The sequence below is a fragment of the Anomaloglossus baeobatrachus genome, chromosome 10 (assembly GCF_048569485.1).
Source record: "Anomaloglossus baeobatrachus isolate aAnoBae1 chromosome 10, aAnoBae1.hap1, whole genome shotgun sequence".
NCBI classification, from domain to species: Eukaryota; Metazoa; Chordata; class Amphibia; order Anura; family Aromobatidae; genus Anomaloglossus; species Anomaloglossus baeobatrachus.
In genome coordinates, this window is record NC_134362.1 from 157,910,689 (window position 1) to 157,936,050 (window position 25,362).

At 51.1% G+C, this 25,362-nt stretch overlaps 1 protein-coding gene across 1 annotated transcript; it reads right to left on the reverse strand.

Annotated features, from left to right (window-relative positions):
- Positions 1–217: 217 nt before the first annotated feature.
- Positions 218–25,362, reverse strand: CNEP1R1 (CTD nuclear envelope phosphatase 1 regulatory subunit 1). Its single transcript, XM_075326781.1, has 6 exons — positions 25,267–25,362; positions 19,743–19,814; positions 17,664–17,737; positions 17,377–17,486; positions 16,328–16,382; positions 218–1,398 (listed from the first exon to the last, which is right to left on the reverse strand). The coding sequence occupies exons 1-6, from the start codon at positions 25,289–25,291 to the stop codon at positions 1,357–1,359; spliced, it is 378 nt and encodes a 125-aa protein (XP_075182896.1). The 5' UTR covers positions 25,292–25,362; the 3' UTR covers positions 218–1,356.

The following is a 25,362-nucleotide window of genomic DNA, read 5'->3' on the forward strand; positions in this document are numbered from 1 at the left end:
ATTGTACTGGAGTGCGCCGGATGCGGCGAAAAGCCGGATGTGTGACACTAGCCTAAGACATCAAAAATGTTCCTGTAAAGAACATTTATTATACCCCCTTCCCCATCCCAATAAATCTGACATGATCCCCACACACAGTACAACTACGACCCAAATTATAAATGGCCGACCCAGGAAAAAAAAAAAAGACCATATAAAACACCTAAGAAAATTCAGGTTTAATAGTTTTAATAGCTTCATGTTTGGAGCATCAGTCAGAAAAGTATTAAGGACATAACAGTATATTTCAGTATGAAACAAAATGATATTTTATTGAAATGTACAAAAAACATTTGAGTTTTTTTTGGAAACCCAGGTACTATACGATGACGACTCAGGTGTGTGCCCAGTGCTAGATATAGAAGGTGCCTATAGTTTAAAGACACATTTAAAGGGAATATTCCGATCACAGCAAATAAGCTTTTATTCTACCTAGAATAAGTTATGTTCCCTAGATACTGAAGAATCCGTTCCCTGCAGCTATAGGATATTTTTTTTTACACTTCTCTTGAATAAATGTTTTTCTTACGATGGACACACAGGTAAGACATATTTTTATCCAATGGAAATAAACATCACCATCCCTTTAAGATACAATTTCTGGCAACCTGCCAGAAGACATTTTACCTTTTTTATATTACCTAAGGCTTTAAAATATCAGTGGCACAGTGACGATAAAGGAACGTCAACTTCTTACAGTTAAAGGGGCTGTCCAGGAAAAAAGATCCTAGTTTAATTACTTATATAGCTGATGTCTGAAAGATGCCACAATCCGCAACGGTTTTTCTTTTGTGTTGTCATGACCAGAAGCGTCTGTGAGAAGGGGGCTGCTGCTTCTTTCAACAGCAAAGCCAGACCCCCCCTTTTTTTTAGTTATTTATTGACTGTGATTTAGTTACATTTCGGACATCACTTATATTACTAAGGTGTTAATGCAAAAAAAAAATTCAGCTGGACAATCCCTTTAAATATCTTAATTTGTGCAGCCGAGCTCCGACAAACACACAAATGACCCATTGAAATTGAGGAGAGTATTGCATATGGTGGCAAAACAATAAAACGACCTGCACCTGCAATACTGGTGCGTGCAAACCTTCCTTCTGGATGCACAGATCGAGGCAGGACGCACAGACGTGACCCTCCAGATGACATTCCTGTACAATGATTGCGTCTCCTCTTGGGTGAATGATCCAAAGTTGAAATCTCTCTGACTTGGCGATTCATCGTTCCTTCATAAATAACCATCTCGAAAAAAAAGAGAGAAGATACTGCCGGAAGAGACTAAAGTCACACCTTGTGAGGTCGTAGTAGAAAATGTCACTGGACATGGGGTCGCGGCTTCAGAATTAATTTACCCGTCTGCAAAAGAAGTAACAAAAAAGTACATGTACAGAACCGTCCGTATGTCCAGCTATCCTCTTATGTTACTGTGCAGTCATGTCGGTCTGTTTATGACCCTTAAAGCTCCAGCAGTGGCAATCACTTTTGATATTGTGCCTGGAAGTGCATAGAGGTGTGACGATGCACTTATAGCTCCTCAGCCTAACGCTAGGTTTCCTACCTATTGAAGTGTGTTTGTGTGGAAGAATGGGCCAAAATCACACCTGAGCAATACATTCGACTACTTATACATACATACAGGAGGCATCTTGAAGGCTTTTGTATGAAGTATTAAATACATGGTTCAATACATTTCCCCTGTGACATTTCTCATTATTACAGATAGTTTACTATATGGACATCTATGGATTGGATGGGATGTTCCATCCAGGTTGCCTTTAAAGGGCAGGTATTAGTGTGAGGCTGAAAAGTGCATCATCACACCCCAATGTGCTCCCAGATATAATATATTTGTACTGGAGCATTGCTTTAGGCTCATGAAGGAATCAACTGGCTTATCTTCTAAAATGATACACAGTCATAAATGGTTGGGGATCTGGGTGGGAGGTGGGGTTGAGGCATTAACGACTGCAAGCAGTAATCTTACGTTTTAGCAGTCATAGTGTTACTGCTCGCGGTCTGCTGCCGGCAGCTTGCAGCGTTCAACGCACATCTCAGCTGATTTTTACAGCTGACAGGTGTGCCTGCTAGGCACGAGCAGAATCGTTATCTGTCCGTGCCTTTTAACCCCTTAAATGCCGCTGTCAATATGTGACAGCGCCATTATAATGGCGACAACGGTAAACAGTTACGGCCGATAGTGGAAGTCACATGAAGTGATCATGTGACTTCTGGTGGTTGCCATGGACTCCTGTAGCTCACATGACTGACTTCCTGCCTCACACAGCCGAGAGTTGGGTGAGACACGAAATTAGCATATCTGGTGTTCACAGCTGTTTAGCTGTGATCAGCAGCTATGGCAGAGCGATCAGACAGCTGATCCATATAGCCCCCTAAGGGACCTAGTAAAATAAAAAAAAAAAAAAAAAAAACTAAAAGTTCAAATCACACTCCTTTCGCCCCATTGAAAATTAGAGGGTTAAAAAACAAAAAACATACACACATTGGGCATTTTTAACACAGCAATACCAAATCAAAATATAAAATCAAGTAGTCTGATTAATAATCAACGCGAGGGAAAAAAATTCCAAACGCCAAAATTACGTTTTTTGGTCGCCACAAATTTTGCGCTACATGCAATAACAGGCGATCAAAATGTAGCATCTGCGCAAAAATGGTAACGGTAAAAACATCAGCCTGAGACGCAAAAATAAGCCATCACTGAGCCATAGATCCCGAAAAGAAGGGAATTTTGTTTACTTACCGTAAATTCCTTTTCTTCTAGCTCCTATTGGGAGACCCAGACAATTGGGTGTATAGCTTCTGCCTCCGGAGGCCACACAAAGTATTACACTTTAAAAAGTGTAACCCCTCCCCTCTGCCTATACACCCTCCCGTGCATCACGGGCCCATCAGTTTTGGTGCCAAAGCAGGAAGGAGGAAACTTATAAATTGGTCTAAGGTAAATTCAATCCAAAGGATGTTCGGAGAACTGAAACCATGAACCAAAAGAACAATTCAACATGAACAACATGTGTACCCAAAAGAACAACAGCCCGAAGGGAACAGGGGCGGGTGCTGGGTCTCCCAATAGGAGCTAGAAGAAAAGGAATTTACAGTAAGTAAACAAAATTCCCTTCTTCTTTGTCGCTCCATTGGGAGACCCAGACAATTGGGACGTCCAAAAGCAGTCCCTGGGTGGGTAAAAGAATACCCCAATAAAAAGAGCCGACAACGGCTCCCTCTTACAGGTGGGCAACCGCCGCCTGAAGGACTCGCCTACCTAGGCTGGCATCTGCCGAAGCATAGGTATGCACCTGATAGTGTTTCGTGAAAGTGTGCAGACTCGACCAGGTAGCCGCCTGACACACCTGCTGAGCCGTAGCCTGGTGCCGCAATGCCCAGGATGCACCCACGGCTCTGGTAGAATGGGCTTTCAGCCCTGCAGGAATCGGAAGCCCAGAAGAACGGTAGGCTTCAAGAATCGGTTCCTTGATCCACCGAGCCAAGCTTGACTTGGAAGCCTGCGACCCCTTACGCTGGCCAGCGACAAGGACAAAGAGCGCATCAGAACGGCGCAGGGGCGCCGTGCGAGAAATGTAGAGCCGGAGAGCTCTCACTAGATCTAACAAGTGCAAATCCTTTTCACATTGGTGAACTGGATGAGGGCAAAAAGAAGGTAAGGAGATATCCTGATTGAGATGAAAAGGGGATACCACCTTAGGGAGAAATTCCGGGACCGGACGCAGAACCACCTTATCCTGGTGAAAAACCAGGAAGGGGGCTTTGCATGACAGCGCTGCCAACTCCGACACTCTACGGAGCGAAGTGACTGCCACTAGAAAGACCACCTTCTGCGAAAGACGTGAAAGGGAGACATCCCGCAGTAGCTCGAAAGGTGGTTTCTGAAGAGCCTTTAGCACTCTGTTAAGATCCCATGGTTCCAGCGGCCTCTTGTAAGGTGGGACTATGTGGCAAACTCCCTGCAGGAACGTGCGGACCTGCGGAAGCCTGGCTAGACTCTTTTGAAAAAAATACGGATAGCGCCGATACTTGTCCCTTGAGAGAGCCGAGAGACAACCCCTTGTCCATTCCGGATTGAAGGAAAGAAAGAAAAGTGGGTAAGGCAAACGGCCAGGGGGTAAAACCCTGATCAGAGTACCAGGATAAGAAGATCCTCCAAGTCCTATGATAGATCTTGGCGGACGTTGGTTTCCTGGCCCGTCTCATAGTGGCAATGACATCTTGAGATAAGCCTGAGGACGCTAGTAGCCAGGACTCGATGGCCACACAGTCAGGTTGAGGGCCGCAGAATTCAGATGGAAAAATGGCCCTTGAGACAGCAAGTCTAGTCGGTCTGGGAGTGCCCACGGTTGACCCACCGTGAGGTGCCACAGATCCGGGTACCACGACCTCCTCGGCCAGTGTGGAGCGACGAGGATGGCGCGGCGGCGGTCGGACTTGATCTTGCGTAACACTCTGGGCAGCATTGCCAGAGGAGGAAATACATAAGGCAGTCGAAACTGCGACCAATCCTGAACTAATGTGTCCGCCGCCAGAGCTCTGTGATCTTGAGACCGTGCCATGAATGCCGGGACTTTGTTGTTGTGCCGAAACGCCATGAGGTCGACATCCGGCGTCCCCCATCGGCAACAGATCTCTTGAAACACGTCCGGGTGACGAGACCATTCCACTGCGTCCATGCCCCGGCGACTGAGAAAGTCTGCTTCCCAGTTTTCTACGCCCGGGATGTGAACTGCGGAGATGGTGGAGGCTGTGGCCTCCGCCCACAGCAGAATCCGCCGAACTTCTTGGAAGGCTTGACGGCTGCGCGTGCCGCCCTGGTGGTTGATGTACGCGACCGCCGTGGCGTTGTCCGACTGTATGCGGATCTGCCTGCCCTTCAGCCACCGATGGAACGCCTTTAGGGCTAGGTACACTGCCCTTATCTCCAGAACATTGATCTGAAGGGAGGACTCTGTCGGAGTCCAGGTTCCCTGAGCCCTATGGTGGAGAGAAAACCGCTCCCCACCCTGACAGACTCGCGTCCGTCGTGACCACAGCCCAGGATGGGGGCAGGAAGGATTTTCCCTTCGACAGAGAAGTGGGAAGAAGCCACCACTTGAAGAGAGGTTTTGGCTGCCAGGGAAAGAGAGACGTTCCTGTCTAGGGACGTCGACCTCCTGTCCCATTTGCGGAGAATGTCCCATTGGAGTGGACGCATGTTCGTCCCCAATGGCGAAACGCAGGAAGCGTTGATGCTCTGGTGCGATCGGCACATGGAGATAGGCATCCCTGATGTCGATTGATGCTAGGAAGTCTCCTTGTGACATCGAAGCGATGACAGAGCGGAGGGATTCCATGCGAAACCGTCTGGTTCTCACATGTCTGTTGAGCAATTTGAGGTCCAAAACGGGACGGAATGATCCGTCCTATTTTGGCACCACGAACAGGTTGGAGTAAAAACCGCAACCACGTTCCTGAAGGGGAACGGGGATCACAACTCCTTCTGTCTTCAGAGTGTCCACCGCCTGAGCAAGTGCATCGGCTCGCTCGGGGGGCGGAGATGTTCTGAAGAAACGAGTCGGAGGACGAGAGAAGAACTCTATCCTGTAACCGTGAGACAGAATGTCTCTCACCCATCGGTCTTGGACATGTGGCCACCAGGCGTCGCCAAAGCGGGAGAGCCTGCCACCGACCGAGGATGCGGTTTGTGGAGGCCGCAAGTCATGAGGAGGCCGCCTTGGAGACGGTGCCTCCGGCGGTCTTTGGAGGACGTGACTTAGACCGCCATGCAGAAGAGTTTCTCTGGCTCTTCTGTGGCCTGTTGGACGAGGATGATTGGGATCTGGCTGAGGGCAAAAAGGACCGAAACCTCGCCTGAATTTTCCGTTGCTGAGGTCTTTTTGGCTTGGATTGGGGTAAGGACGAGTCCTTTCCCTTAGATTGCTTAATAATTTCATCCAATTGCTCGCCAAACAATCGGTCGCCAGAAAAAGGCAAACCGGTCAAGAACTTCTTGGAAGCAGAGTCTGCCTTCCATTCGCGTAGCTACATGGCCCTGCGGACTGCCACCGAATTGGCTGATGCTACCGCTGTACGGCTAGCAGAGTCCAGGACGGCGTTCATGGCGTAGGACGAAAAGCCGACGCCTGAGAAGTCAAAGACACTACTTGCGGAGCAGAGGTACGTGTGACCGCATTAATCTCAGACAGACAAGCTGAGATAGCTTGGAGTGCCCACACGGCTGCCAAGGCCGGGGCGAAAGACGCGCCTGTGGCTTCAAAGATATATTTCATTAGAAGCTCTATCTGCCTGTCAGTGGCATCCTTGAGCGATGAACCGTCAGCCACTGCTACTACGGATCTAGCCGCCAGTCTAGAGACTGGAGGATCCACCTTGGGCCATTGAGCCCAACCCTTGACTACGTCAGAGGGGAAGGGGTAACGTGTGTCATTAAGGCGCTTAGAAAAGCGCTTGTCCGGAAAAGCTCTGTGCTTCTGGACAGCATCTCTGAAGTTAGAGTGATCGAAAAAAGCACTCCGTGTACGTTTGGGAAACCTAAACTGGTGTTTCTCCTGCTGTGAAGCCGACTCCTCCACAGGTAGAGGCGGGGGAGATAGATCTAGCACCTGGTTGATTGACGCTATAAGGTCATTTACTATGGCGTCCCCTTCAGGTGTATCAAGATTGAGAGCAACGTCAGGGTCAGAGCCCTGGGCTGCGACCTCTGCCTCATCCTCCAGAGAGTCCTCAAGGTGAGACCCCGAACAGCGTGATGAAGTCGGGGAAGATTCCCAGCGAGCCCGCTTAGCCGGTCTGGGACTGCGGTCCGTGCCGGAGTCCTCCACGTGATACCTAGGGGCCACCCCAGGAGCATGCTGCGGCGCAGACCGAGAGGGGCCTGGGGGCGATGACCCCGCAGTGCCTGGATCCTGTGTAAGGGCCGGTCTGGACTGTAAGGCTTCTAGTATCTTAGCAGACCATTTGTCCATAGACTGAGCCATGGATTGTGAAAGTGACTCAGAGAGTTTCTCAGCTAAAACTGCAAACTCTGTCCCTGCCGCCTGGACAGGGAAGGCCGGCGGTTCTACCTGGGCCGAGGGTCCCACCAGTGTCCGAGGCTCCGGCTGAGCGAGTGCCACAGGGCCCGAGCATTGCTCACAGTGAGGGCAGGTGGAACCTGCAGGTAGCATAGCCGCACAAGAGGTACAGGTTGCAAAATAACCCTGTGTCTTGGCACCCTTGGTCCTTGTGACCGACATGCTGTTCTCTCCTAGGAGAGTAATCCCTGAGGGTATATAGCCAAAGGCTAAACACTGCGGCCGAACCTAGAAAATGTATACAAATATAATATATATATATATATACAGTTCGGCACCCTAGGGGGACCAGCACCGTGTGACCGGTGCGGCTTACCGACCGCCCAGAGCGGTGTGTGCCCACCAGATTCCCTGCCTTGGGTCTCCCAGATCTGCAGCCAGAAGTCCTCCACCGGCAGAATGTGTTTAAAACATGGCTGCCGGCGTTCTAAGGGGAGGAGGGAGCCGTGGGCGTGATCAATAAAGTGCGGGAATCTGGTGCCCCAGAGTGATGAGTGAGGGGGGAGGAGGACACTAAAGTATGCTCCAGCCCTCACAGTCGGCGTCAGGCTGACCGTCCCGCCCTTACCCCTGACTGGCAGGCCCGGGGGCGGGAGTTTAATTCACTAGGCCGCAAAAGCCGGGGACTAAATTTAATACCGCGGCCGGCAAGCAGGCGCGGTCGGCGCGGTAGTCCCGGTCGTCACACAAAAAACAGCAGCGTCTGAGACCAAGTGCTCCATGCACCGTCCCCAAGGGGACACAGCGTACCTTTATGATGCAGGGCCTGTCCCTGATGATACTCAGTCTCCTGTCCGTCAGAATCCCACAGGGGCTGCGGAGGGAGCCCGGTCCCAGTGCCTGGATGACCGGTTAGGATCCCACTTCTCCCAGAGCCTCTAAGGGATGGGTAAGGAAAACGGCATGTGGCTCCAGCCTTTGTACCCGCAATGGGTACCTCAACCTTAACAGCACCGCCGACTTAGTGGAGTGAGAAGGGAGCATGCCGGGGGCCCTGTTAGGGGCCCTCTTTTCTTCCATCCGATACAATCAGCAGCTGCTGCTGACTAAAATGGGAGCTTGAGTGCATGTGTGCCTCCTTCAACACAAAGCATAAAACTGATGGGCCCGTGATGCACGGGAGGGTGTATAGGCAGAGGGGAGGGGTTACACTTTTTAAAGTGTAATACTTTGTGTGGCCTCCGGAGGCAGAAGCTATACACCCAATTGTCTGGGTCTCCCAATGGAGCGACAAAGAAATGAGAACGCTACGGGTCGTGGAAAATGGCGTAAAATGTATGCCACTTTTTTCGGACAAAATTCTGATTTTTTTTCAACCCCTTAGATAAAAGTAAACCTATTCACGTTTGGTGTCTACGAACTCGCACTGACCTCAGGCGTCACACCCACACATCAGTTTTACCATATAGTGAACACAGTAAATAAAATATCTAAAAAAAAATAGTGCTATCACCCTTTGTTTGCAATTTTTCCACATTTGGAATTATTTTGCTGTTTTCCAGTACACTATATGGTAAACCTCATGGTTTCACTTAAAAGTACAGCTCATTCCGCACAAAAACGAGACCTCACATGACCATATTGACTGAAAAGAAGGGAATTTTGTTTACTTACCGTAAATTCCTTTTCTTCTAGCTCCAATTGGGAGACCCAGACAATTGGGTGTATAGGCTATGCCTCCGGAGGCCGCACAAAGTATTACACTAAAAGTGTAAAGCCCCTCCCCTTCTGCCTATACACCCCCCGTGCTCCCACGGGCTCCTCAGTTTTGGTGCAAAAGCAAGAAGGAGGAAAAAAATTATAAACTGGTTTAAGGTAAATTCAATCCGAAGGAATATCGGAGAACTGAAACCATTCAACATGAACAACATGTGTACACAAAAAAACAGGGGCGGGTGCTGGGTCTCCCAATTGGAGCTAGAAGAAAAGGAATTTACGGTAAGTAAACAAAATTCCCTTCTTCTTTGTCGCTCCATTGGGAGACCCAGACAATTGGGACGTCCAAAAGCAGTCCCTGGGTGGGTAAATAATACCTCATAATAGAGCCGTAACGGCTCCGTCCTACAGGTGGGCAACCGCCGCCTGAAGGACTCGCCTACCTAGGCTGGCATCTGCCGAAGCATAGGTATGCACCTGATAGTGTTTCGTGAAAGTGTGCAGGCTCGACCAGGTAGCCGCCTGACACACCTGCTGAGCCGTAGCCTGGTGCCTCAAAGCCCAGGACGCACCCACGGCTCTGGTAGAATGGGCCTTCAGCCCTGAGGGAACCGGAAGCCCAGCAGAACGGTAAGCTTCGAGAATTGGTTCCTTGATCCACCGAGCCAGGGTTGATTTGGAAGCCTGTGACCCTTTACGCTGGCCAGCGACAAGGACAAAGAGTGCATCCGAGCGGCGCAGGGGCGCCGTACGAGAAATGTAGAGTCTGAGTGCTCTCACCAGATCTAACAAGTGCAAATCCTTTTCACATTGGTGAACTGGATGAGGACAAAAAGAGGGTAAGGAGATATCCTGATTGAGATGAAAGGGGGATACCACCTTAAGGAGAAATTCCGGAACCGGACGCAGAACCACCTTGTCCTGGTGAAACACCAGGAAGGGGGCTTTGCATGACAGAGCTGCCAGCTCAGACACTCTCCGAAGTGAAGTGCCTGCTACTAGGAAAACCACTTTCTGCGAAAGGCGTGAGAGAGAAATATCCCTCATTGGCTCGAACGGTGGTTTCTGAAGAACCATCAGCACCCTGTTCAGATCCCAGGGTTCCAACGGACGTTTGTAAGGAGGAACGATGTGACAAACCCCCTGCAGGAACGTGCGTACCTGTGGAAGTCTGGCTAGGCGCTTCTGAAAAAACAGAGAGCGCAGAGACTTGTCCCTTAAGGGAGCCGAGTGACAAACCCTTTTCCAATCCGGACTGAAGAAAGGACAGAAAAGTGGGCAAGGCAAACGGCCAGGGAGAAAAACCCCCAGCAGAGCACCACGACAGGAAAATTTTCCACGTCCTGTGGTAGATCTTGGCAGACGTTGGTTTCCTAGCCTGTCTCATAGTGGCAATGACCTCTTGTGATAATCCTGAAGATGCTAGGATCCAGGACTCAATGGCCACACAGTCAGGTTGAGGGCCGCAGAATTCAGATGGAAAAACGGCCCTTGAGACAGCAAGTCTGGTCGGTCTGGTAGTGCCCACGGTTGGCCGACCGTGAGATGCCACAGATCCGGGTACCACTATGGGGAGATAAGGTATGCACACCAGTGACTATGGAAGGGGAATACATGGAATAGCAGAAACTGCTGTGTGAATACTGACATGAAAAATTCAATAGCTATTTGTAAGAATGAAATGTGAAAAATGGAACCTGCATTACTGCCATGAATATATACACGGTAAGTTTTTTAACTATATTCAGTTCCAAACGTTATTCCTTAATGTTAGTAGTTTTTCGTTTGTGAACCCTCCCCACACACACCTATTGCCAATCCACATCGTATATATAGCCTGGGTCTCAGCGTCCCATACACGGTAAGTTTTTTAACTGCATGAGAGGACACACACAAGCTAGGGACCCCAACGTAGAGAAATACTTTGGCGTAGTGTTGGGGCTCTTCTGCATTGATCAATTCAGTAGCTAAATTTCTCTTTATTCATATATTCATGGCAGTAATGCAGGTTCCATTTTTCACATTTCATTCTTACAAATAGCTATTGAATTTTTCATGTCAGTATTCACACAGCAGTTTCTGCTATTCCATGTATTCCCCTTCCATAGTCACTGGTGTGCATACCTTATCTCCCCATAGTGATGTTTTTTAGGTTTTTTGCACCCAGTTCAGACATAGAATGGAGTTCCAAACGTTATTCCTTAATGTTAGTAGTTTTTCGTTTGTGAACCCTCCCCACACACACCTATTGCCAATCCACATCGTATATATAGCCTGGGTCTCAGCGTCCCATACACGGTAAGTTTTTTAACTGCATGAGAGGACACACACAAGCTAGGGACCCCAACGTAGAGAAATACTTTGGCGTAGTGTTGGGGCTCTTCTGCATTGATCAATTCAGTAGCTAAATTTCTCTTTATTCATATATTCATGGCAGTAATGCAGGTTCCATTTTTCACATTTCATTCTTACAAATAGCTATTGAATTTTTCATGTCAGTATTCACACAGCAGTTTCTGCTATTCCATGTATTCCCCTTCCATAGTCACTGGTGTGCATACCTTATCTCCCCATAGTGATGTTTTTTAGGTTTTTTGCACCCAGTTCAGACATAGAATGGAGTTCCAAACGTTATTCCTTAATAATAACAGATCCGGGTACCACGACCTCCTCGGCCAGTCTGGAGCGACGAGGATGGCGCGGCGGCATTCGGCCCTGATCTTGCGTAACACTCTGGGCAACAGTGCCAGCGGAGGAAACACATAAGGGAGTTGAAACTGCGACCAATCCTGAACTAAGGCGTCTGCCGCCAGAGCTCTGTGATCGTGAGAACGTGCCATGAATGCCGTGACCTTGTTGTTGTGCCGGGACGCCATTAGGTCGACGTCCGGCATCCCCCAGCGGCAACAGATCTCTTGAAACACGTCCGGGTGAAGGGACCATTCCCCTGCGTCCATGCCCTGGCGACTGAGAAAATCTGCTTCCCAGTTTTCCACGCCCGGGATGTGAACTGCGGAGATGGTGGAGGCCGTGGCTTCCACCCACATCAAAATCCGTCGGACTTCCTGGAAGGCTTGCCGACTGCGTGTTCCGCCTTGGTGGTTGATGTAAGCCACAGCTGTGGAGTTGTCCGACTGAATTCGGATCTGCTTGCCTTCCAGCCACTGCTGGAACGCTTTTAGGGCAAGATACACTGCCCTGATTTCCAGAACATTGATCTGAAGTGAGGACTCTTGCTGAGTCCACGTACCCTGAGCCCTGTGGTGGAGAAAGACCGCTCCCCACCCTGACAGACTCGCGTCCGTCATGACCACCGCCCAGGATGGGGGTAGGAAGGATTTCCCCTTCGATAAGGAAGTGGGAAGAAGCCACCACCGAAGGGAAGCTTTGGTTGCCTGAGAGAGGGAGACGTTCCTGTCGAGGGACGTCGGCTTCCTGTCCCATTTGCGTAGGATGTCCCATTGAAGAGGACGCAGGTGAAACTGCGCGAAAGGGACTGCCTCCATTGCTGCCACCATCTTCCCCAGGAAGTGCATGAGGCGCCTCAAGGGATGTGACTGACCTTGAAGGAGAGATTGCACCCCCGTCTGTAGTGAACGCTGCTTGTTCAGCGGAAGCTTCACTATCGCTGAGAGGGTATGAAACTCCATGCCAAGATATGTCAGTGATTGGGCCGGTGTCATATTTGACTTTGGAAAATTGATGATCCACCCGAAACTCTGGAGAGTCTCCAGAGTAGCGTTGAGGCTGTGCTGGCATGCCTCTTGAGAGGGTGCCTTGACCAGCAGATCGTCTAAGTAAGGGATCACCGAGTGACCCTGAGAGTGGAGGACCGCAACTACTGCAGCCATGACCTTGGTGAAAACCCGTGGGGCTGTTGCCAGGCCGAACGGCAGAGCCACGAACTGAAGGTGTTCGTCTCCTATGGCGAAGCGCAGGAAGCGCTGATGCTCCGGAGCAATCGGTACGTGGAGATAAGCATCTTTGATATCGATCGATGCAAGGAAGTCTCCTTGGGACATTGAGGCGATGACGGAGCGGAGGGATTCCATCCGGAACCGCCTGGTCTTTACGTGTTTGTTGAGCAGTTTTAGGTCCAGGACAGGACGGAAAGACCCGTCCTTCTTTGGAACCACAAACAGGTTGGAGTAAAAACCGTGACCCTGTTGCTGAAAAGGAACAGGGACCACCACTCCTTCTGCCTTCAGAGTGCCCAGCGCCTGCAGAAGAGCATCGGCTCGCTCGGGAGGCGGAGATGTTCTGAAGAATCGAGTCGGAGGACGAGAGCTGAACTCTATCCTGTAACCGTGAGACAGAATGTCTCTCACCCAACGGTCTTTTACCTGTGGCAGCCAGGTGTCGCAAAAGCGGGAGAGCCTGCCACCGACCGAGGATGCGGTGTGAGGAGGCCGTAAGTCATGAGGAAGCCGCCTTGGTAGCGGCACCTCCAGCGGTCTTTTTAGGGCGTGACTTAGACCGCCATGGATCGGAGTTCCTCTGACCCTTCTGAGGCCTTTTGGACGAGGAGAATTGGGACCTGCCCGCACCCCGAAAGGACCGAAACCTCGACTGTCCCCTCCTCTGTTGGGGTAATTTTGGTTTGGCCTGGGGTAAGGATGTTTCCTTTCCCTTGGATTGTTTGATGATTTCATCCAACCTCTCACCAAACAAACGGTCGCCAGAAAATGGCAAACCGGTTAAGCACTTTTTGGAAGCCGAATCTGCCTTCCATTCCCGTAGCCACAAGGCCCTGCGTATTGCCACCGAATTGTCGGCTGCAACCGCCGTACGGCTCGCAGAGTCCAGGACAGCATTAATAGCGTAGGACGCAAATGCCGACGTTTGAGAGGTTATGGACGCCACTTGCGGCGCAGACGTACGAGTGATTGCGTCAATTTGCGCTTGACCCGCTGAAATAGCTTGGAGTGCCTATACGGCTGCGAATGCTGGAGCAAAAGACGCGCCGATAGCTTCATAGATGGATTTCAACCAGAGCTCCATCTGTCTGTCAGTGGCATCCTTGAGCGAAGCCCCATCTTCAACTGCAACTATGGATCTAGCCGCCAGTCTGGAGATTGGAGGATCCACCTTGGGACACTGAGTCCAGCCCTTGACCACGTCAGGGGGGAAGGGATAACGTGTATCCTTAAGGCGCTTGGAAAAACGCTTATCTGGACAAACTCGGTGTTTCTGGACTGCCTCTCTGAAGTCGGAGTGATCCAGAAACATACTCGTTGTATGCTTGGGGAACCTGAAACGGAATTTCTCCTGCTGAGAAGCCGACTCCTCCACTGGATGAGCTGAGGGAGAAATATCCAACATTTGATTTATGGACGCGATAAGATCATTCACTATGGCGTCACCATCAGGAGTATCCAGGTTGAGAGCGACCTCAGGATCAGAATCCTGAACAGCTACCTCCGCTTCATCATACAGAGAGTCCTCCCTCTGAGACCCTGAACAATGTGATGAGGTCGAGGGGATTTCCCAGCGAGCTCGCTTAGGCGGTCTGGGGCTGCGGTCCGTGTCAGAGACCTCACCCTGGGATCTATGAGACACCCCGGGGGAACATTGTTGTTCCAACTGAGGGGAACCAGGGGGCAATGATTCCACAGTGCCCATGGTCTGAGATACCGGTCTGGACTGCAAAGCTTCTAGTATCTTAGCCATAGTCTCAGAAAGCCTTTCAGTAAAAACTGTAAACTCCGTCCCTGTCACCTGGACAGTGTTAGCAGGTGGTTCCCCCTGGGCCACCCTTAGCAGAGGCTCCGGCTGAGAAAGTGCCACAGGGGCCGAGCAGTGCACACAATGAGGGTCAGTGGAACCTGCCGGTAGTGAAGTCGTACATGCGGCGCAGGCAGCATAGTAAGCCTGTGTTTTGGCACCCCTGCTTCTTGTGGGCGCCATGCTGTTGTCTCCCCTGAGCAACACAGGAGGGTATATAGCCAAAAATCAACCGTGCACCATACAGTGTAAAGTATAGCCTATAAACATATAATCTATAAGTACACTTCTGCACAAGTGGGGCCAGCACCTGAGGTGCTGCTTACCGGCCGCTCAAAGCGGTTGTGTGGCCACCAGAATCCCTGCCTGGGTCTCCCAGAGCTTGTCTCCCCTCTCCAGCGTCAGAGGAGCTGACAGGAATGGCTGCCGGCGTCCTGAGGAGAGGAGGGAGCCGTGGGCGTGACCCAGAAAGTGCGGGAACTGGTGCCCCACTGTGCACAGTGAGGGGGGGTGGAGTATGCAAAGCATGCTCCAGCCCTCAGTGCTGCCGTCCTGTACAGCGTCCCACCCTTCCCCTGACTGGCAGGCCTGGGGGCGGGAAGAGAATGAGACTAGGCCGCAGAAGCCGGGGACTCGAGTTATAAGCGCGGCCGCCGTATAAGCGCGGTCGGCGCGGAAGTCCCCGGCGCACTAACAGTCCCAGCCGCGCCGCAGTGATAACAATGGCAGCGGCGGTCAGCGCGGTAGTCCCCATACACTAACACACTCAGCGACGCTGCAGTGTGTAATGGCACAAATGCGGTCAGCGCCGCGGTCCCCGGTGCACTAGCACACCCAGCAATGCTGGAGTGTTGCTGTGCGCGGTCCCCACGGGGACACAGAGTACCTCAAAGTAGCAGGGCCATGTCCCTGACGATACTCGGCTCCTTATCCAGCAGAGTCCTCAGGAGCTGTGGATGGAGCACGGTCTCAGTGCCGGAAACCGATTAGGATCCCACTTCACCCAGAGCCCTAAGGGGGATGGGGAAGGAAAACAGCATGTGGGCTCCAGCCTCCGTACCCGCAATGGATACCTCAACCTTAACAACACCGCCGACAAGAGTGGGGTGAGAAGGGAGCATGCTGGGGGCCCTGTAAAGGGCCCTCTTTTCTTCCATCCGACATAGTCAGCAGCTGCTGCTGACTAAGCTGTGGAGCTTATGCGTGCATGTCTGCCTCCTTCGCACAAAGCAAAAAACTGAGGAGCCCGTGGGAGCACGGGGGGTGTATAGGCAGAAGGGGAGGGGCTTTACACTTTTAGTGTAATACTTTGTGCGGCCTCCGGAGGCATAGCCTATACACCCAATTGTCTGGGTCTCCCAATGGAGCGACAAAGAAATAAAAAAGTTACTGTCTCTAGTAAGAAAAATGGCAAAAAAAGAAAAAAAAAATGGAAAGCGAAAAATCGGCTTGTCGTAAGGGTGTTAAAATGTCTGACAGGTTCCTTTTAAAGGGGCTGTGCACTACTGGACAACTACATAACTTTCCTTCTGGAACCAGCGCTGTTTCTCCACCTTCAGCCCCATGTCCCCACAAGTGTTGTGACCGGGGGGACAGCGCTGGTCCTGGAGGAAACTATGCATTTTTTTTTCCCATTTATGCTGCACCCTGAAGCCATTAATAAAGGGATGTCCAGTGGTGGTCCACTCCATGAATGCAGCATGATACCAGCAAATCAATGTGGACTGATCTCAATAGAAAACGTTGTATGTCCTGAGCCACAAAATCTTTGAAAAGTGATCTACACCCCGGCATATAATACGTACATCGTCACATGACATGTTGTATTCTGCTAGTACGGTCCGACATCGCGCTGCTATTCTGAGGACTTGGTTAAGAAAATTAACAAGCTGTGACTCAAATTATAGATTCTTTCGGTGCGGGTTTCATTGTTGTTGACCGCATGTGATCATCTTACACATGATGACGTGCTGCCGACAATGAGAATATGATGATTTTTTAGCAAGCTGAAAAACCATTTCTCCGGATGAACGAGGACTTGCTCTTTCATTTGGTGCTTGGGGTCCTACACGAGCCAAGCACTGGCTCCTGATTATCGGCCAGTGTAAATGCACTATTAAGTTACGCTCTCACAGTTTCTTTTCTCTTCTGGAGTTAAAAGGAACCTGTCACCAGATTTGGGGCCTATAAGCTGCGGCCACCACCACCGGGCTCTTATATACAATATTCTAACATCCTGTATATCAGAGTCCAGGCCGCTGTGTAGAATGTAAAAATCACTTTATAATACTCACCTAGAAGGTCGCTCCAATGCACAACAGTCGGATGGGTGGCATCGTTCTCCGGGACCGGCGCCTCCCCTTTCGGCCATCTTGGTCTTCCTTATTCTGAAGCCACGGTGCATGGCGCATCTACGTCATACACACTCGATGACAATGAGGTCCTGCACAGGCGCACTTTGATCTGCCCTGAGTCATGCATCGTGGCTTCAGAATAAGGAAGACCAAGATGGACGAAAGGGGAGGTGCCGATCCCGGAAAACGACGGCACCCATCCGACTGTTGTGCATCGGCGCGACCTTCTAGGTGAGTATTATAAAGTGTTTTTTTTATGTTATACACAGCAGCCTGGGCTATTATATACATCATGTTACAATGCTATATATAAGAGCCCACTGGTGGTGGCCTCAGCTAATAGGGCAAAAAACTGGTGACAGGTTCCCTTTATAACCCCACATGTTTTAAAGCAGAAATGGCTTCTGAAAGCTCTCCATTTTTGGAGTTTTTTTATTTTAAGGTGATGAAAGCTGCCATCTAAATCAAATTAGTTTACTGCTAGACCATTAAAAGGATACATCGACGGGGCCACCACCCGCTTGTGTATACCAGCGAAGAACAGCCCTATTAGTGTTATGCAGCTAATTGTGAAGAAGGGATGATTCCATAATGATGTGAAGAAGGAAACCTGTAAGAGAAGAAGAATGATCAGTCGGACTGTAAACATTTTCAGTTTGATTTTTCTACATCAAGACTTTCCCACTTTGGACATTCCTCCAATATCCAGTGATGGGTGGGTGCAGAGGACTCATACACCCCATGAATGTACAGAGTGAGAAAATGTCTTAAAAAAAAATCACAATACCTTTTGTGTCTCCGGATCTATTAACCAGTTCCAGGCCCCAGTTGCAGTACAGACGGATACTACGATGAGAATCACTATTGGAAGAAGAGAGAAGGAGCAGATTATAGGAAATCTGTCAGTCATCCATTACACAGGGTTTACATGTCCGACATTCACAGACATAGTACAGGATTAAGTGTCAGGATCGACTCCAGGTCTCCTGTGACCTGAACTCAGCAGCATCAAATAAAGCTAGGAGGCTGCAGAGTCAGGTCAGATCTGTCGCCAGGGGGGGCATGGCAGTCTGTACTAAGATGGTGAAAACCAGTCAGTATCTGGTGTGACCACCATTTGCCTCATGCAGTGCAGTACATCTCCTTCCATAGAGTTGATCTGGTTGGGGATTGTGGCCTCTGGATCGTTGATTCACTCCTTTTCAATGGCTGGGCGAAGTTGCTGGATATTGGCAGAAACCGGAACACGCATTGTATACGCCGATCCAGAGCATTCCAAACATGCTGAATGGGTGACGTGTCTGGTGAGTATGCTAGACATGTAAGAACTGGGATGTTTCCAGCTTCCAGGAATTGTACAGATCCTTGCACCATGGGGCTGTGCATTATCAGCTGCAACAGGAGGTGATGGTCAGGCATGAAGGACACACAATGGCCTCAGGATCTCGTCACTGTATCTCTGTGCATTCAACATGACATCAATAAAATGCACCTGTGAACATTGTCCATAACATAATCCTGCCCTTATCATAACCCACCGCCATCATGGGCCACTCAATTTGAAACGTGACATCAGCACTCAATGCCATACAGTACAAAAACCAGGATTCATCTGCGAAGAGAGCACCTTTACAACGTGCCAGACACCATTGAATGTGAGCATTTGCCCACTCAAGTCAGTTATGACGATGTACTGCAGTCAGGTGGAGACCCCGATGAGGACGATGAGCAGCAGATGAGCTTCCCTGAGACGCTTTCTGACAGTTTGTGCAGAAATTCTTTGGTTATGTACTGATTGTTGCAGCCGCTGTCCGGGGGGCCGGTCTCAGAAGATCGTGGAGGTGAAGATGCTGGATGTGGTGGTCCTGGGCCGCTGCGGTTGTGAAAGCGGTTGGATGTTCTGCCAAATTCTCTGAAACGCCTTTGGAGACCAGTTATGGCTGAGAAATGAATGGGCAGCAGCTCTGTGGACATTCCTGCAGTCAGCAGACCATATGCTTCCTCCCTCATAATCTGCAACATCTGTAGCATTGCGCTGTGTGATAAAACTTCACATTTTAGAGTGACCTTTAGGCCTAAGACACACGGCATAAAATCGGAGCGAGTGGAGTGCGATAAAACATTGCATTCCACTCGGACCAATATTAGCCTATGTGCCAGCACCCATGAGTGATTATTTTCTCAGCCCTAATCAGACCGAGAAAATAGTTGCAGCATGCTACGAGTGCAATGTGATCCTTGTTTCTCTCGCACCTATTCAAGTGTATGGGGCGAGAAAAAAATTGCACTGCACTCGCGGACACCGGTGTACTGCGAGTGCAGGGCCAGAATGGCAATAGCCGGCAATGGAGGAGAGAGGGAGATAAATTCCACCCTTCCCTCCGCAGAGCCGGCCAGCTCCACCTCAGTGCCGGGCCATCCCCCGCAGCTGTGGTCCGATTGCAATATCGGTCCTCAGTTGCAGGGACACTCGCATGACACTCGGCTCCTGCTGTGCTGCTAGCATGAGCCGACTGTCAAGCGAGGATCGCAGTAGCGCCCCGTGTGGGCCCAGCCTTATTGTGACCACCTATACCATATATCATCTGCACACCTGTGCAATAATCATGCTGTCTACTCAGCATCTTGATATGTCACACCTGTGAGGAGGAAGGATTATCTTGGGAAGGCGAAAGAAGCGATCACTAACACAGATTCAGACAAATTCGTGAACAATATTTGGAAGAAAACGTCTTTTGTGCATAGAAAAGTCTTAGATCTTTGCGTTCAGCTCATGAAAAATGGAAGAAAAAAATACATTTGTTGTGTTTATATTTTTTCTCCCCGCCAGTCTCCAATATAAAGCATCATCATCCTTATAACTTACTTCTCCAACGTCCGGTCGCAGGTTGTAAACATGAAACATATTCTGTCAGCCTTCGCTCAAAAGCCTTCAAGTCTATCGGGAGAAACAGATATGGAAGAATATAAGCACCAGAGTAATGGGCGGTATTAATGGCACATAAGGACTATAGGGGGAAGGACGAGTGCAGAGTGGGGACACTGCATCCACTCAGACTCCAGCCTCAGAGGCTTATGCCGTCAAGATCGGTCATGTGATGTCACCTCTGAAGCCTGGGACTCAATCTCCAGGTGGAGGCGGCACTGCGGCGGTCTGGGAAGTGGAGCTCCATTTGTTCTTTTTAAACAAGTAAAAACTTTTGGGTTAAAAAAAGTTGAATTATGGAAGACCCCTTTAACCCCATACATGTACAGCAAGTGTGCACAGCGCTGAGCCCGCTCCATACAATGCAAATGCCACTGAGAGGGATCAGCCACAGCTGCTCACTCCGATCACATCTGTTTAACTATTTAAATGCCATAATAGGTGTCTTTAAAGGCTTCACAGCACAGCTCTGTGTGCGTCCCTCAGACCACGGGCCCCCCCCTGCACGCACCTCAGACTACACCCCAAACCACAGCCGCACCCCTCGGACCACAGCCGACCCCGCGCGTACCCCTCGGACCACAGCCGACCCCCCGCGCACCCCTCGGACCACAGCACAACGGCCCCCGCGCACCCCTCGGACTACAGCACAACGGCCCTCGGACCACAGCACAACGGCCCCCTCAGACCACAGTCGCCCCCCCCCACATGCACCCTGCAAACCACAGCACCCCTCTCAGACCACTGTGTCCCGACCACAGCCCCCCCCCCGCGGGCACCCTTCAGTCCACAATGCCCTCCGCGCACCCCTCAGAACACAGCCTGCCCCCGAGCACCCCTCAAACCCCCCCCTTACTCCCCCCCGGAGCACTGTGTTCCAACCACAGCCCCCGCGCACCCCTCAAACCACAGCCCACCCCCGCATCAAATTTTTAAAATTTCTCAGCACATTATATGATAAAAATTAATGGTGACAACATCTCGGATTTACATTGATGTAAAAATAAAAAAAAAAAAGTTATGGCTCATGTAAAATGGGAGAAGTAGGAAAAAAAAAACATTGACACAAAATGAACCCAGCGCGGGGGAGCGCACACACACTGCGGGGCGCCTGATCTGGGGAGCCCCGCACACATTGTCTGATCTGGAAAGCCCCGCACACATTGTCTGATCTGGGGAGCCCACACACATTGTCTGATCTGGGGACCCCACACACACTGTCTGATCTGGGGACCCCACACACACTGTCTGATCTGGGGAGCCCCGCACACATTGTCTGATCTGGGGAGCCCCACACACATTGTCTGATCTGGGGACCCCGCACACATTGTCTGATCTGGGGACCCCGCACACATTGTCTGATCTGGGGAGCCCCGCACACATTGTCTGATCTGGAAAGCCCCACACACATTGTCTGATCTGGGGAGCCCCACACACATTGTCTGATCTGGTGACCCCACACACACTGTCTGATCTGGTGACCCCACACACATTGTCTGATCTGGGGACCCCACACACATTGTCTGATCTGGGGAGCCCCACACACATTGTCTGATCTGGGGACCCCACACACACTGTCTGATCTGGGGAGCCCCGCACACATTGTCTGATCTGGGGAGCCCCACACACATTGTCTGATCTGGGGACCCCGCACACATTGTCTGATCTGGGGAGCCCCGCACACATTGTCTGATCTGGAAAGCCCCACACACATTGTCTGATCTGGTGACCCCACACACACTGTCTGATCTGGTGACCCCACACACATTGTCTGATCTGGTGACCCCACACACACTGTCTGATCTGGGGAGCCCACACACATTGTCTGATCTGGTGACCCCACACACATTGTCTGATCTGGAAAGCCCCACACACATTGTCTGATCTGGGGACCCCACACACATTGTCTGATCTGGGGACCCCACACACATTGTCTGATCTGGGGAGCCCCACACACATTGTCTGATCTGGGGAGCCCACACACACTGTCTGATCTGGGGAGCCCACACACATTGTCTGATCTGGTGACCCCACACACATTGTCTGATCTGGTGACCCCACACACATTGTCTGATCTGGGGAGCCCACACACATTGTCTGATCTGGTGACCCCACACACACTGTCTGATCTGGAAAGCCCCACACACATTGTCTGATCTGGGGAGCCCACACACATTGTCTGATCTGGGGACCCCACACACACTGTCTGATCTGGTGAGCCCACACACATTGTCTGATCTGGTGACCCCACACACATTGTCTGATCTGGAAAGCCCCACACACATTGTCTGATCTGGGGACCCCACACACATTGTCTGATCTGGGGACCCCACACACATTGTCTGATCTGGGGAGCCCCACACACATTGTCTGATCTGGGGAGCCCACACACACTGTCTGATCTGGGGAGCCCACACACATTGTCTGATCTGGTGACCCCACACACATTGTCTGATCTGGGGACCCCACACACACTGTCTGATCTGGTGACCCCACACACATTGTCTGATCTGGGGAGCCCACACACATTGTCTGATCTGGTGACCCCACACACATTGTCTGATCTGGGGACCCCACACACATTGTCTGATCTGGGGACCCCACACACATTGTCTGATCTGGGGACCCCACACACATTGTCTGATCTGGTGACCCCACACACATTGTCTGATCTGGTGACCCCACACACATTGTCTGATCTGGGGAGCCCACACACATTGTCTGATCTGGTGACCCCACACACATTGTCTGATCTGGTGACCCCACACACATTGTCTGATCTGGGGAGCCCCACACACACATTGTCTGATCTGGGGAGCCCACACACATTGTCTGATCTGGGGACCCCACACACACTGTCTGATCTGGTGACCCCACACACATTGTCTGATCTGGGGACCCCACACACATTGTCTGATCTGGGGACCCCACACACATTATCTGATCTGGGGAGCCCACACACATTGTCTGATCTGGGGAGCCCACACACATTGTCTGATCTGGTGACCCCACACACATTGTCTGATCTGGGGACCCCACACACATTGTCTGATCTGGAAAGCCCCACACACATTGTCTGATCTGGGGAGCCCACACACACTGTCTGATCTGGGGACCCCACACACATTGTCTGATCTGGGGACCCCACACACATTGTCTGATCTGGTGACCCCACACACATTGTCTGATCTGGGGAGCCCACACACATTGTCTGATCTGGTGACCCCACACACATTGTCTGATCTGGAAAGCCCCACACACACTGTCTGATCTGGAAAGCCCCACACACACTGTCTGATCTGGTGACCCCACACACATTGTCTGATCTGGTGACCCCACACACATTGTCTGATCTGGAAAGCCCCACACACATTGTCTGATCTGGGGAGCCCACACACACTGTCTGATCTGGGGACCCCACACACATTGTCTGATCTGGGGACCCCACACACATTGTCTGATCTGGGGACCCCACACACACTGTCTGATCTGGTGACCCCACACACATTGTCTGATCTGGGGAGCCCACACACATTGTCTGATCTGGTGACCCCACACACATTGTCTGATCTGGGGACCCCACACACATTGTCTGATCTGGGGACCCCACACACACTGTCTGATCTGGTGACCCCACACACATTGTCTGATCTGGGGACCCCACACACATTGTCTGATCTGGTGACCCCACACACATTGTCTGATCTGGGGACCCCACACACATTGTCTGATCTGGTGACCCCACACACATGTCTGATCTGGGGACCCCACACACATTGTCTGATCTGGGGACCCCACACACACTGTCTGATCTGGTGACCCCACACACATTGTCTGATCTGGGGACCCCACACACACTGTCTGATCTGGTGACCCCACACACATTGTCTGATCTGGGGACCCCACACACACTGTCTGATCTGGTGACCCCACACACATTGTCTGATCTGGTGACCCCCACACACATTGTCTGATCTGGGGACCCCACACACACTGTCTGATCTGGTGACCCCACACAGATTGTCTGATCTGGGGACCCCACACACACTGTCTGATCTGGTGACCCCACACACATTGTCTGATCTGGTGACCCCACACACATTGTCTGATCTGGTGACCCCACACACATTGTCTGATCTGGTGACCCCCACACACATTGTCTGATCTGGGGACCCCACACACACTGTCTGATCTGGTGACCCCACACACATTGTCTGATCTGGTGACCCCACACACATTGTCTGATCTGGTGACCCCACACACATTGTCTGATCTGGGGACCCCACACACACTGTCTGATCTGGTGACCCCACACACACTGTCTGATCTGGTGACCCCACACACATTGTCTGATCTGGGGACCCCACACACACTGTCTGATCTGGTGACCCCACACACATTGTCTGATCTGGGGACCCCACACACATTGTCTGATCTGGGGACCCCACACACATTGTCTGATCTGGTGACCCCACACACATTGTCTGATCTGGTGACCCCACACACATTGTCTGATCTGGGGACCCCACACACACTGTCTGATCTGGTGACCCCACACACATTGTCTGATCTGGTGACCCCACACACACTGTCTGATCTGGGGACCCCACACACACTGTCTGATCTGGGGACCCCACACACATTGTCTGATCTGGGGAGCCCCACACACATTGTCTGATCTGGGGACCCCACACACACTGTCTGATCTGGTGACCCCACACACATTGTCTGATCTGGTGACCCCACACACACTGTCTGATCTGGGGACCCCACACACACTGTCTGATCTGGGGACCCCACACACATTGTCTGATCTGGTGACCCCACACACTGTCTGATCTGGGGAGCCCCACACACACTGTCTGATCTGGGGACCCCACACACACTGTCTGATCTGGGGAGCCCCACACACATTGTCTGATCTGGGGAGCCCCACACACACTGTCTGATCTGGGGACCCCACACACATTGTCTGATCTGGGGAGCCCACACACACTGTCTGATCTGGGGAGCCCCACACACATTGTCTGATCTGGGGACCCCACACACATTGTCTGATCTGGGGAGCCCACACACATTGTCTGATCTGGGGACCCCACACACATTGTCTGATCTGGGGACCCCACACACATTGTCTGATCTGGGGACCCCACACACATTGTCTGATCTGGGGACCCCACACACATTGTCTGATCTGGGGACCCCACACACACTGTCTGATCTGGGGACCCCACACACACTGTCTGATCTGGGGACCCCACACACACTGTCTGATCTGGGGACCCCACACACATTGTCTGATCTGGGGACCCCACACACAGTGACGCATTCTCTTTACAGGAAAACTAGTTTTAATGACACAGAAAATTCAAGAAGATTGAGAGCAGCAGTGACCGAGCGTCTCCATGGTAACAGTGCTCCCCTGGGGCACACGGACTCCCCCCGCGCCCCACTATCTCCGCACCTTCCGCCTGCTCCAGGGAGTTCATGTCTGCCTCACTTCCTGTATTCTGCCACTTTATGAAACCTTCATGTAACCGCCTCGCTGATTGGTTGACTC